Source organism: Meleagris gallopavo, chromosome 2 (genome assembly GCF_000146605.3).
Source record: "Meleagris gallopavo isolate NT-WF06-2002-E0010 breed Aviagen turkey brand Nicholas breeding stock chromosome 2, Turkey_5.1, whole genome shotgun sequence".
NCBI lineage: Eukaryota > Metazoa > Chordata > Aves > Galliformes > Phasianidae > Meleagris > Meleagris gallopavo.
Window position 1 is genome coordinate 33886216 of NC_015012.2, and position 13574 is coordinate 33899789.

The 13574-nt window shown below is 40.8% G+C and overlaps 1 protein-coding gene across 1 annotated transcript in view; it reads left to right on the forward strand.

The window, feature by feature from the left end:
* Positions 1–13574, forward strand: part of LOC104909675 (potassium channel subfamily K member 17-like) — a 54630-nt gene that overhangs the window by 26478 nt on the left and 14578 nt on the right. Inside the window, exons 2-3 of the mRNA XM_031552187.1 lie at positions 93–199; positions 10644–10758. Of these exons, the coding sequence (XP_031408047.1) occupies positions 93–199; positions 10644–10758 (222 nt within the window). The remainder of the gene's footprint in view (positions 1–92; positions 200–10643; positions 10759–13574) is intronic.

The window sequence follows — 13574 nt, forward strand, 5'->3', positions numbered from 1 at the left end:
GCGGCCCGGCGGCTCCTCCAGCAGCGCTGGGAGCTGCTCGCCAACCACACCTGCCTGCAGGGGCCCGCCCTGCAGAGGCTCATCCAGGTGAGCTCCGGGCTGCCCGAGCATCAGCTCGTATAAGGGCTTCTCCCCGTCGCTGCTGTCCTCGCAGGAGTTGCGGCGTTCGCTGGTCTGTAGGTGGCGGGTCCTGCGGAGGGTACGTGGGATGAATGGCTGGGAGGTTTGGTTCGCTGTTGAATTAATCAAGTATAAATTACATGTAGCCTCTGGCATCTTACAAGTGAGAAATTGTAATGGCTTTGGTGTGGTACATTCAATTCGTTGTTGTAATTAGTTTTTGATATTTTTTCTTCTGATTTTCTGTTCCTTAATTGAGGGGAAATGGAAAAATCCTGGTAAGGAGCCACTTGAGTCACATTAGAAAAGCTTCTGAGAACATGTGCGGGGAGGCTGCAGCACATAAAGGTGGATCAAATGCAATCTCATTGAAGTAGCTATATTTTATGATGTAGAAATGTATGAAATGGGATAGATATTTTTTGCTACCCCCTATATATAAGATTAAAGGGTGCTGAATATTTACACAAACCATTCCAGTTTTGGATGTGCTGCTGGTTGATTGCGTACTGCTTATTTTGGTCTCTGTCTACCTCAGATTGGTGCTGGTGGAGAAAAAGATGAGGGGGAGTGTGTAAGCAGTACTTGCTGTGGCTGGAATCATTGTGGCTGGTCATCAGAGCTCAAAGGACCTAAAATCCTAAAATATAACTATTTACACTTTCTCCCTTCTCCTCCCAGCAGAGAGAAATAAAAAAAAAATAGAAAACCATCCAATAGATAACTTTGTTGGGAAATTCACTAATGCCCCAGCAGACAAAACTGTGCTGATACCTATGTCTCATCCCCTGACTTTCTGAGTGGCAAATTCTCTCAAGCAGTCAGTTGGTCCTATAAAGTTGATCCCTTGAAAGCTACCATGGTATTTACTCCTATTGTTTGTATTGTGTGCTGTGTATAGCCCCAAGTGTGGGATGTAAATAGTCTTTTGAAATACTTGTCAGAGGGACGTGATAAATACATCAGAGCAGACCAGCCTGGCGTTCCATAGAGGTGGCTGGAAGTTGAGTTTAATTCAGTGCTAGCACAAGGAGCAGCGAGTATGGGCCTACTTTGGGACCGCCCGGGGCTTCCCTTGGTGAATGACAGCAACGGGGTGATGACAGTGGGGAGAAGGCAACTACAACTGAATAGGCAGCAAGGTCCTTTTAATGGCGTTCTCATGGGTGTTTCCCTGCAGGACGACTCCTACTAATTCTTGGTACTGTCTGGTAGTCACATGAGAAGGAGAACCAGCAAATCCCTTTAGATGATCTATTGCTTTAACATGTCAAGTCAGTATTTAATTATGACCTAAGCAATCTGGATGAGGAAGATAAAAGGAAGTTTGGTTTTATTTTAGCATCTGCTCATGCCTTTGTATTTTGAGAAACCATACTCTTTGAATGGCTTCATGTGTTATTTTTAATAACTTTCACCGTGAGAGATTAATCTTAAACAGATAATCCCCAGGATTGCTTATTTTCCTGCACTCTTTTCTCGTTTCCTGTATGGCACTGTTTATTTACTTTAAGTGTGCTCAAAAAATGCGACTTCTTGTGTACAGTGAATTGCTTAATGCAGAGTTTAATACAGACAACATCATTATTAGCCCTTTTCAGATAACAAACATGTATTTTAGGTACACTGATGATTATTTGCCAATATAGAAGGCATATAAAGAGTGTGGAAGCATAAAGCACTGAGTAAAATTTAATAATGATGAACTGTCTGTAACGTCAAAGCAATTTTCTTTTAGACTCCTGGATAATTCTGAAAATCTAGGTTTACTTTAAAGTGCATAGGAGCCAATATAGAATAAAATCTCAGTTTGCCAAAGCAATGTGCAAATACCATTTTACAACCTGTTTATCGCTTAGTTCCTAGTTACCATCCACAATTGGCAATCCACTCTTCCAGCCCTTGCCTAGACAGAGAGCTCCTGCTTTGGGGAGCTGACAGGAGAGTGTACTGTGAGGATGGGCAGAAGGAAAGGTGAAGGCAACCAAACCACGCAAGGAGAACTAGACAGCGAGTTCTTGTCCTCTGACTTCCATGGCTCACATAATTCTGGATCAGAAACAATTGCCTAGTTAGGAAAACAAAAAACAGGAAGAGTTGGAGATAGCAGACCAACAACAAACAGGGAAAATGTGTTAGCTCGGTGTGTGACTTCTTTAGTTGTGGGGCCCTGCTTCCCACAGCTGTTTTTCTGGCTGGCTCTTCCCCTGCTGGATTCTGTAGCTCTGCATTTTTCTATGTAACAGAGGGTAGCGCATGTATATGTTTCATGTATAACCACACAAAAATACATGCTTGTGTGTTCCTACCTGTGTAGGGAAGATTGATCTGCATTTTTCTTGGCTTTCATTATTTATGGCTGGAACAGAGTAAGGGACAACTGCTGTGCATCCAGTAACTTAACATCTACTCAAGGAAGGTGTGTTAGGGTTTGTTGACCTCTGTCCCTTGGCCATTTTTGTGACACTTAAATGAAGTCTGTAATATGAACACTTGTTCACAAAGAACAAGATCAGGAGCAAACAGCTCCTGAGAAGCCACTAGGCAACGTATAGAGTGGGTGCTATCTGGTTTGTTATAAATATGATGATCTTTGTTTTAAAGTGTGAGGTCACATCAAAGGAAGCTCTGAATTTTGCAGAAAGTGGAAACAGATGCCATATGGCAGATTTCAGGTGATTACTGTTCTTCACTGTACTGAGGGTAACTGGACTTCACTGGGAGGAAGGGAAGTACCTAAGAGTCTTGGTCCAGGTAAAAATGATGCTAGTTCCAGATGTGAGAACCCTTCCAGAAGCATCCAGCGAGTGAAGCTGCAGACAAAGAAGGCACTTTTTTTATGGTCACATCACTTACAGCTGACGTGTGTGGAATTGGTCCGAGACAAACAAAACTCAGTTTGATGCACTTGGAGCCATAGAATCATTAAGATTGGAAAAGACCTCTAAGATCATCCAGTCCAACTGCACACCCACCACCACCATGCCCAGTAACCATGTCTCCCAGTGCCACATTCACATGTTTCTTGAACATCTTCTCTCCTGTGAAGAAAGGTTGAGGAAACTGGGCTTGTTTAGCTTGGAAAAGAGGAGGCTCCGGGAAGACCTCACTGTGGCCTTCCAATACTTGAAGGGAGCATGTAAACAGGAGGGGGGACAACTGTTTATGAGGGTGGATAGTGATAGGACAAGGGGAAATGGTTTTAAACTGAGACGGGGAGGTTTAAGTTAGATATTAGGAGGAAGTTTTTCACCCCGAGGGTGGTGATGCACTGGAACAGGTTGCCCAAGGAGGTTGTAGATGCCCCATCCCTGGAGGCATTCAAGGCATTCAAATGGATGTGGCTCTGGGCAGCCTGGTCTGGTGGTTGAAACTGACGATCTTTGAGGTCCTTTTCACCCCAGGCCATTCTATGATTCTACAGTGACTCCTCCACCCCTTCTAGAGTATAAGTCCCTGTTTTACTGCTTTGGTGAAGAATAAGTAGCTCTGGTGCAGCTGAGTTGTGCTCCAAACTTGGTGTTTTTGTCATTGGCTACAGATACAGATTTAGTTACATTTGCTCTGCTTTTCAGCATTTCTTTAGTTAGAAGATTGTCCATATGGCCAGACTTGCAATGCTGCATTTTCTGTGTTGGGCTGTTACTGTGATGTCCTTTTTGTGCAATCTTTTCTTTTTTTCTATAACTAATCACTTAACACAGCTGTTTCCAGTATTTATTATCTTGTTCTATATGCTTTCTAACATTTTAGATGTAAAAAGTTACTTAAACCACGTCATATAAATAAACTGGGAAGAAGAAAATCAAAACTGAGCTTAATGAAAATAAATACTTTTTCATCTGGCAAGATTTAAGGCATAGTGTAAAAGACTTAATACTAAAGGGCAGGTCATGAACTAAAAGCCTATAGGTGGGTATAGATACTGTTATCTCCAGAGTCAACAGCTGGAGCCACCAGGTTAATGACTACAAGAGAAGTAGTTCCCATGTGACTGAAAGATCCTCATCTATACTTTGGCTTGCACTGATATTAAACTGACACATTTTTGCAACTGTCAGGAAATACAGCCCTGCAAATGTAGTTTAATAAAGTCATCTTGCACAGAGTTGATACAGCAGAAGTTGACTGTTAAGGGGTGAGCATCAGAGTTCCCTGCTGGTGCTAAGAGACTTAATGCAACAGCACTGGCTGTATTGTGGAGCAGTGATATATCTGTATATGACCCACTTTAGTCAGAATATCCATTAGCGTGTCACGGGTGAAATAGAGTTGATCAGCTGTAATTGCTTTTTCTAACATATTATCAATATGTATTATACTTGGGTTAAATTGTAGCCAGCACACTTTTCCCCGGATCCATATCTGAGAGAAATTAACATACTCATGATTCTTTCTAATTAACTGTTACTAAGAGAATGTGCAGACCCAGCTGCAACAGTAAAAATGCTACTGCTGATAGAGCTCATTTAGTTCAGTGGAGCTAACACCAATTACATGAGCAAAACTGTGTGTATTCCTTTGGGATTTTTGTTGTGTTGTTTGTTTGGGGGGAGTAATTATTTGATCAGATTTCAGGTTATCTGAACGACATGAAGTTAAGAAAACTCAGAAATCAGTATCCTTAATGAATCTTGTGCCTGCTCTTACTCCCTTACTGTTCAAGTAAACTTCCCTGGGAGAGGACAGGTAATCAGAGTTCATGCCTGGGAGTGGTGTAATCCATAATCTTTTATTAAATTATTTTGAAGTTAACTGACCCTTGTCCTCACAATCTGAGATCAAGATTAACATTGTTTTTTTCCGATTGCAGCTGGAATTCTATGAAATGTGAATGGGTGTTTATATAGAAACATTACATAGAACTTCCAGAGCACAAAGATTGTGAGATGATATTTCATCATGGCTCTGAATGCTAGTTTGGTGCCTTGGGAATACCTTCTTTACCTCATTGATAGACTGTGAAGGTGAGAAACTGTTTGCATTGTTTCAATTACATTCGTAATTGAAATGCATTGTTTCAATTACAATTTTGGAGAGGCTGTATGCTCCCTGGAGAAGTTGGTTTGTATGAATGTATAAGCTTCAGCTAGGCGTGGGGATGAAGTTTCTTGCACTGTATCTCATTTGCTATGAACTGTGGCCAAAATGCTGTAGTTCAGAATCACAAGGGCAGTGACTGGAACTGTATTTTATGAAAGGGTCATTCTCTTGACTCCTTTTGCAGTACTCTTCTTCAGTAAAAAGTGATTTGTCTCTCTATTATCCTGAAATAAGAGACAGCATGATTCAGGAGTTCTTGTAGATATGCTTGGAATGGTCTTGATCTTCTGTGGCATCACGCTAGAATCATAGAATCCATAGTGTTGGAAGGGACCTTTAAAGGCCATCTGGTCCAACTCCCCTGCAGTGAACAGGGGCACCTACAGCTCCATCAGGTGCTCAGAGTCCCGTTCAGCCTGACCTTGAGTGTCTCCAGGGATGGAGTATTCACCATTTCTCTGGGCAACCTGTGCCAGTGCCTCACCGCCCTCACTGTAAAAGACTTTTTCCTTATATCCAACTGAAATTTACCTTCTTTAAGTTTGAAATCACTTCCCTTTGTCCTACCACCATGTTCCCCTGTGTTACTTTATCTCTTGTTATTATAACGGAGGCAGATAAGTTCAAATTAATCTAATTAATAATTTATACAAACTTTATTTTCTTGCTCTAAACTTTGTGCTTGTTTGTTATTTTTTTGTTTTTCTGTGTAGAGATGAGAAATATAGTCTTCCAGAGAAAGTAAAAATTGGAAGGAAAACAGTGTCTCTGTTTACATATACACATGCAGTCGTTCCTTGTTGCTGGTTTTAAATGCCTTTTCTGAAAGCTTTACCTAAGTTCACCTATAGTTGTGACTTGGCACAGGGCTGAAGGATGAAGTTTACAGTTGATGTTAAGAAGGGTAGAGTAAATAATGTTTCTCCCTTTGGCAGCAGTTGGTAATGAGAAGCCAAGCTGTTAGCCATAAGCTGCTGCTGGTGATAGACGGGCCAACCTGTGATATGAGATTTTAGAAAAGAGAAGTACACCAGCTGAGAAAGCTGGAAGTTGTCCAGAACTGGTAACACAGCATACACTGTGAGCAATGGGGTGGTGGGAAACAATGACTTAGGGTGCAGCTGAAAGTAAGAGTGACTCCACAGCAAATGGAAAAAGAATAAACCTACATTTCTCAAGGGAAGAAAAAGATGTAACACAGGCATATCAAAAGAGAAGGTAATTATAGACTGTGTGCATTAATCTTCTGGAGATACTTAAATAGGCTTTCTCATTCCTCGCTTTCTTCCTTTATTTCTTTTTCTTTAAGAGCAGAAAAGGGTTTTAGAAATGTAAATGAGACAGATGTTTAATTTTTGCTATGACTGTAGCTGTGTTGGGTTTGTTAAGACAAAGCCGTGTGGAATGGTTTCACAGGTGGAGTGAGACATTCATTGTCAGTCATTTGTAGAAGTACAGCCCTGGAGCTGAATAGGCCTTCATGGCAGTCAGGCTGAGGCAGTGGTTTTATTTTTATTTTAATTTGTGTTTATTTAACGGCAGTAAGGAAGTTGGAACTTCTATTGGGATACTCCTTTAGGAAGAACCAGCAATTATTCTTACTGACAGTAGAGAAAAGGAAAAAAGGTTATTGCCATCCTAAAATAAGTTTGCTTTGTGGTAGAAATCCATACGTTCCTCACGGAGTTCCTAGTGAGACTGAATTAAAGGAGGGAATTCCTGGCAGAAGGACATACAAAAATAGGCTTTACAGGATTAGTTTGTTATGTTTGTAAGTAAAAACTTAAGAGCTAAGCGAAACTAAGTGGGACACTGCATGTAAATGTTCTGAACCATGTTTTATCAGTTAGTCAGGCAGACACCTGCATTTAAATGGACTACTGTGAATGGAAGTCATGTTGTTGTTTTTTTTTTTTTCTTAACCATCAACTATGATAAGATTTGATGATGGAATTAGGCTTTGCATGACACTGTCAAGAAACAGAGCAACCTCACTGATAGAAAAAATGTGGCAGCTTCCAAACGAATTTTCATTGACTCATGAAGCCCTGTTAATCTAGAAGATCCTAATTTAAAGGTTCTATAGCAATTAGCTCCATAGAGACTTCTATAGAAGGCTCAAAATGTTACGTGCATTGTCAGCTGAATATTTGCAGTAGTCTCTGTGACCCATAAATTATTTTGATTATTTTAGAGGAGAACATAAGTACAGAGAAGTAAAATTCCTGTTATTTAGCTTTTCTGCTAGTATAAACCAAAGCAGAACTGAGTCCTGAGAGTCGTTTTTTCCTACTTTAACCACCTGCTGCTTCCTTCTTGTACTTCTGAATTAGACATGTGACATTTCAAGTTCCCAAAATAGCAAGCCCAGATTTCACAAGTTCGATGTTGTGGCTGAGCAGCTGGTGATATAAACTGATGTGTTAGATCAGCCAGATATCCACTTCTGAAAAACTGGATTTGGGACTGTACCTTGGAACACGTCAGGTCTCAGAAGACACAGCATAAATCATTAACCTAATTAAGAGAAAACTAAGAGAAAACAGAAAACCCTTAGGATTCCCCCGCCTTCCCCCCAAATCAATGTAAAGCAAAGTGAGAAATGTCTATAGTTCTCAAAGCCATGCCAAAGGAACCAAGCAGATGTGATCTTATGTATGTTTCAGTTCTTTAATAAGTTTTGAACCCACCAACCAGTGCTTCTGTATTTTTGTTTGCTTAAAAAAAAAAAAAAAAGCAACAGAGAGAAGTTGGTAATTTTTCAGTAGGAAAGCCAGAGAGGATTCAGTTGCCCTAACTGTTTATTAGTTGGGTTTCTCCAGTGTGTTCTATCAAAATGATGAACCACTTCTAATTTTTCTTATGAAAAGAGCACTAACCAAAAGTAGATGTCTAGAGAATCTTATTAAGTTATGGCAAGTACACATTGATACATTTCCCTGAATATTCTCTCATCCTCCAGGAGTTTGTAGTCTAACTTAGCCACTTATGGATTTCTTTCATGAATATGCCTTTACTGGCACATCTGTAGGAAGTCAAGCTCCATCACTTTCACTTCTACTGTTGTCAGAAAAATTAATCTTTAATTTTTGATCATTGTTGCTGTGCTTCTGACGTTGATTCTGGGTATTATAAGTATCCTTATTTCCACCCTCTAAGAATCCCTCCACATAAAGGGTTGCATCAGTAGCTCTTTCTTTCTACTAGTGATGAACTTCAGGTTTCTGACAGGAGTGACAGTTTATTCAGGTGGGTTTGATTTGTGTGAGCATTCAGACATCCCCATATCAGATTGTGACAAGCACAGTGAGAATCCTCACAGTTAATCATGTTATCTGGGTGTTTGATAGCACAATCTAACAGGGAAAGACAAAAGATGTAGCCAGACACTTACAGCTGAAGGCGCCATTGGAGACCTCCTGTAAATATGTGAGGTGTTTCATTCCCAGAAGCAGCAGGCACAAGAAAGCTCACTGTCTGCTCTTTGTCAGTCAATGAGTTGTGTTACCTTCCTGCTGAGCTGAGTGCAGGAATGTGGTGCCATTCAGTGCAAGCACTTGAGCCTACCTGCAGCCTCTTAAATGCCATGTTTCCTGGTAGCAGCATCACCTCAGGGGAAGTTAACACAATGACCTGAAGATGTTTCAAAACACTGCAGTCAGGAAATGCGGTCCCCAAGAGTATAAAATAATTCTTGAAATATCAAGGGAGACATTGGAATCTTCAATGGGTGACAAATCTGTTGTTTTCTCCCCACATGCACCGTCTACCCATGAAACTAGAGTGTAAATTTGAAGATAAAAGGCCTGTTATTCTCTCACATTTTCCTTGTGTAGCTTGTGATCTCAGCAGTCCTACATATTTTGTCTTGAAGACACATATTCCAGCATATACCTGCTGGAATGTCAACAGTCCTGCTCTCAGATAAACTTTAAAAAACCCTTTGCATACAGTGCGTTTTCCATTCTCCTGCTTGATGTCCTATTGATATGAACTCAGCAATTGACACCATTACACAATATCAAGCTTTTAAAGCCATAAGCTTAAGGACTAGAGAGGTTAGTAAGAAACTGTGGCCAAATTTGCGCAAACAAACAGAAGTTTCTTGTAACAGAAATCAGCAGTAGATGTTCTTGTGGGACGTCTTATCACAGGAAATGGCAAGCCACAGGAACCAAGGCATTAAATGCTTGATTTCACATCATTGCATCACTTCAGTTCTCTATGATTCGAGAACAAGAAACTGAACAGTTGTAATCACCCATGATCTTAGAGCTGTTCCTTGCTTTTTGTGTGAGAACTGGTAACTCTGCAGAGAAAAAGATAATGGTCCATGTAAAGATGCTGATTGGGTCTCTGTAAACTGCTTTTAATTCATAGCCATGTATAATTTCAGAAATCATTTATAGCATAGTATGCCTTCACCTGCTTCTGTACTTTGTGGATTAGAGGCACTGGTTTTCTTGACGGGTATATAAACTACAACTTTATAAAGCCGATTACTGATGCAAATCTAACCTGAGAATGATTCCGTTATTATGATGATCAATGATATTATCATTGATGGATGCTTTATCAGCAGTTTTATAGATGGTATAGGGATAGTGTTATTTGAAATCTGGATGTCTTCCTCAGAAGTGATGAATTTTATCTACTCCTGACTACACTTTGCATTCAAGGATAATCGGCTCTCAAGGATTTTCTTGGCCAGTGGGTATAAAATGCCTAGTGTCCATGCTGTGACTAATATAGTTTTCTTCACAATGCCATTGAATATCTTTGACTTTATTGGCATAAGAAAACACAGGTAGATGTGGGCACTGCTAAAATGTCTGATAGCCTGCTTTTACCTTAATTCTGTAAATTTCACCATAGTGGAATCTGAGTCTTTCCCAGGTGGAGTGAATAAAATTGGGCATCATACTGTTCCAATCTAAATCTAATTTATTCATACTTACAGCCATGGGGTAGGGACAAGCTGTCCAAAAGTAGTAGGCTGGTGATTTTGTATTGTTTCCATGTCACACTTTACAACACATATTTCTCTGCAGTGTATGCAAAGGTTCTAATTCATTTTTGTGTGCATGTTTATTTACTGCTCTGGGGATTCTGCCATCAGAACATCCCATCTGGAAACAGCTTGTTTTCCTATGAATATGCTGTAGGGCAATCAATAATGCTCTGACTGGGCTTTCTGTAGGCATTCCTTGCCCTCTGGTTTCTTCCACATCCATGTCTACCACATGCAACTTCCTGCTGTTCTGTAGATGTTTTTTCTTACAATCAGTACACTGTTTTTTGGCTTTCCTGACCTCTCAATTCTTTGGTCTCTGGGGCACAGGATATCTTCTATTAAAAGGGAAATGTTATGGTCCAAAGTAGTTGTAGTTTGTGACTTTACCAGCCAGCGCTAGAAATGTCAGTCACATGAAGTTGCCGTACGGGACTCTTTGGGATCTCATGGTATTGTCTCTTTGCAGGGTATCATCGAAGCCTACAAGAGTGGTGTAGCCATTCAGGGAAACACTACTAGCCTTGACAGGTGGGACTTCAGCGGGTCTTTCTTCTTCTCCATCTCTGCAGTAACAACCATTGGTAAGAGTTTCCAGCTGATTGAATGGCCTTATGGGTGGCAGTGAGGCAAGAATGAGGATATGTTCTATTAGACACTGTTCAGCTCTGGGGGACTTCATGTTACTGGTCTATGTAGTAGAACTATATGGTTTCTCAATGGGTGACTACATAAGAACCTTTCCCAAGAAACAAGAAATGTTTTCTCAATGCCAGTGTAATAACAATCTCCATCTAGATGCAAGGATAATTAGCTCAGTATGTACCTCTATTAAAGTTCCTCAGGTTTTTTTTGGTTGCAACATAGTATTGCTTCAAGGTGATGCAATACTCCCTATACCTCAGAATGGCCTCTTGAGGGTCACCCAGCTCAGCCCCTGCTCAAGCAGGGACACACAGAGCAGGCTGCCCAAGGGCATGCCCAGGCAGCTTCTGAAGATCTTCAAGGAGGAGACCCAACAACTTTCCTTATACTTTCTCATCTCTTTCTCCGACCTAGTTCTGTCTGAGAGGTACAAGGTGAATTGTGCATTGAAGTGAGCTTTCTCTCTCACAAAGAGAGAGAGAAGTATTTTGAAAAGCTTTTATTCTACTTTATTCTCTCATCTCACTGGATGAGAGCCTGAGCGTTTGGGTAGAAGTCCCACAGTTGGATAAATGAAACAGTTCGGTTCAGTTCCAGCAAATGAGTAATGCAAAGCCATGAAGGAATGATGGAAATGGGAGGGAAGAGAATGCAAACAATAAAATGGATTTATGCACAGTGTAACTTAATGCAGATACTATTAATTATTGTCAGTGTGTATCCCCAGTCCCCCAAACCATTAATAACTTTCCCAGACATCTTTTCTCACTATGTAACTCAGCATTATAAAAACTGTGGGGGGAAGAGAATGTGGGGTAGGGAGAAAGTCATTCAACATATGTTAAAAAACAACAAAACCTCATGAATCTCTTGAGTTATGACACACCTGTCAGCTCTCTTCTGTTTCAAATGTGTTTTAGATTTGGAATTTTCTTTGTGCAGCCAGGTGGAGTTTTATTTTGAATTTTCTCTGACAGTTCTTGAAGATGCATGGATTTCAGAACATTAAGCCTCAAAGCAAGAGCTGAGACAGAGATGGTCGTGGGTTGTTTTTGGGTTTTTTTTTCCACTTAAAATTCCCGTGAACTAATTCCTGTCCAGGCCCCACCTAGACACTTTCCTGTGCGACCTGCTGTAGGGAACCTGCTTTGGCAGGAGGATGGAACTCGATCATCTCCGGAGGTCCCTTCCAACCCCTACAGTCCTGTCATTCCTCTCATTCTGCGATCTGCTCTTTAGCACGTGTTTTGTTCTGTGTGATGCCTTACCACGAGGTACGGGCTGCGCCAGATGATGGCAGTGGTGCGTCGCCAAACGGGGCTGCACGAGCTATGACTTTGCAGTGTGAAGCCCGGGCGCTTCGTTCCAGTCTCTGGTACAGTGACGTCCGTTCAAGAGCTGCTTTGCTCCATCCTTAATCCCGATTCGTTTCTAAATTGTTAGAATTACCCTGTTTTACCGCGTCCAATTTAAGTTAACAGTTCAGGAGAATCAAATTTGTCATGTTCAGATGTAAGGGTTTTTTGTGATGCTGGCAGAGATCTAGACTAAGCACCTGCTTATCTTTTACTGATGTAAAGCTTTGTTTTTAGGAGACTTGCTAATGACTTTGTAATTGCTCAAGTCACGTCTACAAAGAGAACTTGGAACTGCTAGGCCTTGGATTTTCTTATTTAGGCTGTTTAGACTGTTAATTGACAACAGGTTAGTACATTAACACTGTAGGTGATGGTATGTTGTAGAAGTGAAAAGCACAGCTCCTCAGAGCTTCACCTCGAAAGTAAGTTAAAAGAACTCAGTGAAGTTCAAAGGAGTGATGCTCAGTAGGAAGCTCCATATGGAAGGCACAGCTATGGTGGAAATAGCACAATGGAGTTGTTTGTATGTATGTATGTATGTATTTATTTATTTATTTATTTATGAGGAGGCTGTGGTGAGGCTTTCAGGCTATGTGTGGTAAGGATGAGCCAGGCTGCAGGTATGGAACCACTGAAAGCAGGTTCAACTCTGCAGAATCCATGGGTAGTAGTTCCAACAACTGTTTGATAAATGCTTTCTGGCAAATGGCTTCAGAAAGAATAATGCTAAATAGTAATGGAGAAAAGAGATTTTAAAACCCTAGGGAGAATAAAGATTGTGGTGGAAAATTTGGAAGGTTCTACTCCGTGTGTTCAAGCTGCTGCACACTTGGGTTGATTGGTGTTTTGGTTTGGTTTTATTTTGGGCAGCTTATTTTCCATGCTCTCTTTCTGCAAGTGATGCTGTTCTTCCTTACTGGCCTCTTATACAATGTAATCTCTGTGAGGCTTTTACGTCAGCTGTTTTTTGGTTTGTTTGTTTTTTTTTTCCTTAAACTTCTCAAACAGTGCTGCCATTATCTTTTACCTTATTCCCTTTGCCTTGAGATGCTCTTTCCGTTCTATCAGCTCCTGGTTCTGTTTCAAGCCCTTTGCCTCCTTCAGAAGACTTGTTGTGTTTCTATGAAGTCCTCACCAGAACTTCTCCCTCAACTACAGGAAGGGATGTTAGCTTCGTTCCCATTCATGCTGGCTGGGTGGTATCAACTGCTTTCCTCACTGACACAGTTGATACCCTTATCACTCATGATGCAGTCTCTTCTATGCTGTCCCTTTGTTCCACTTAAATCAGTCTCATCTATTTCCAGTAGTGATTAAAAGCTGCCTATAAATTTTGCTTAGAAAAAAAATGCAAGATTGTAACTTGCAGGCTGGACATGCTTGGTACTCTAATTCTG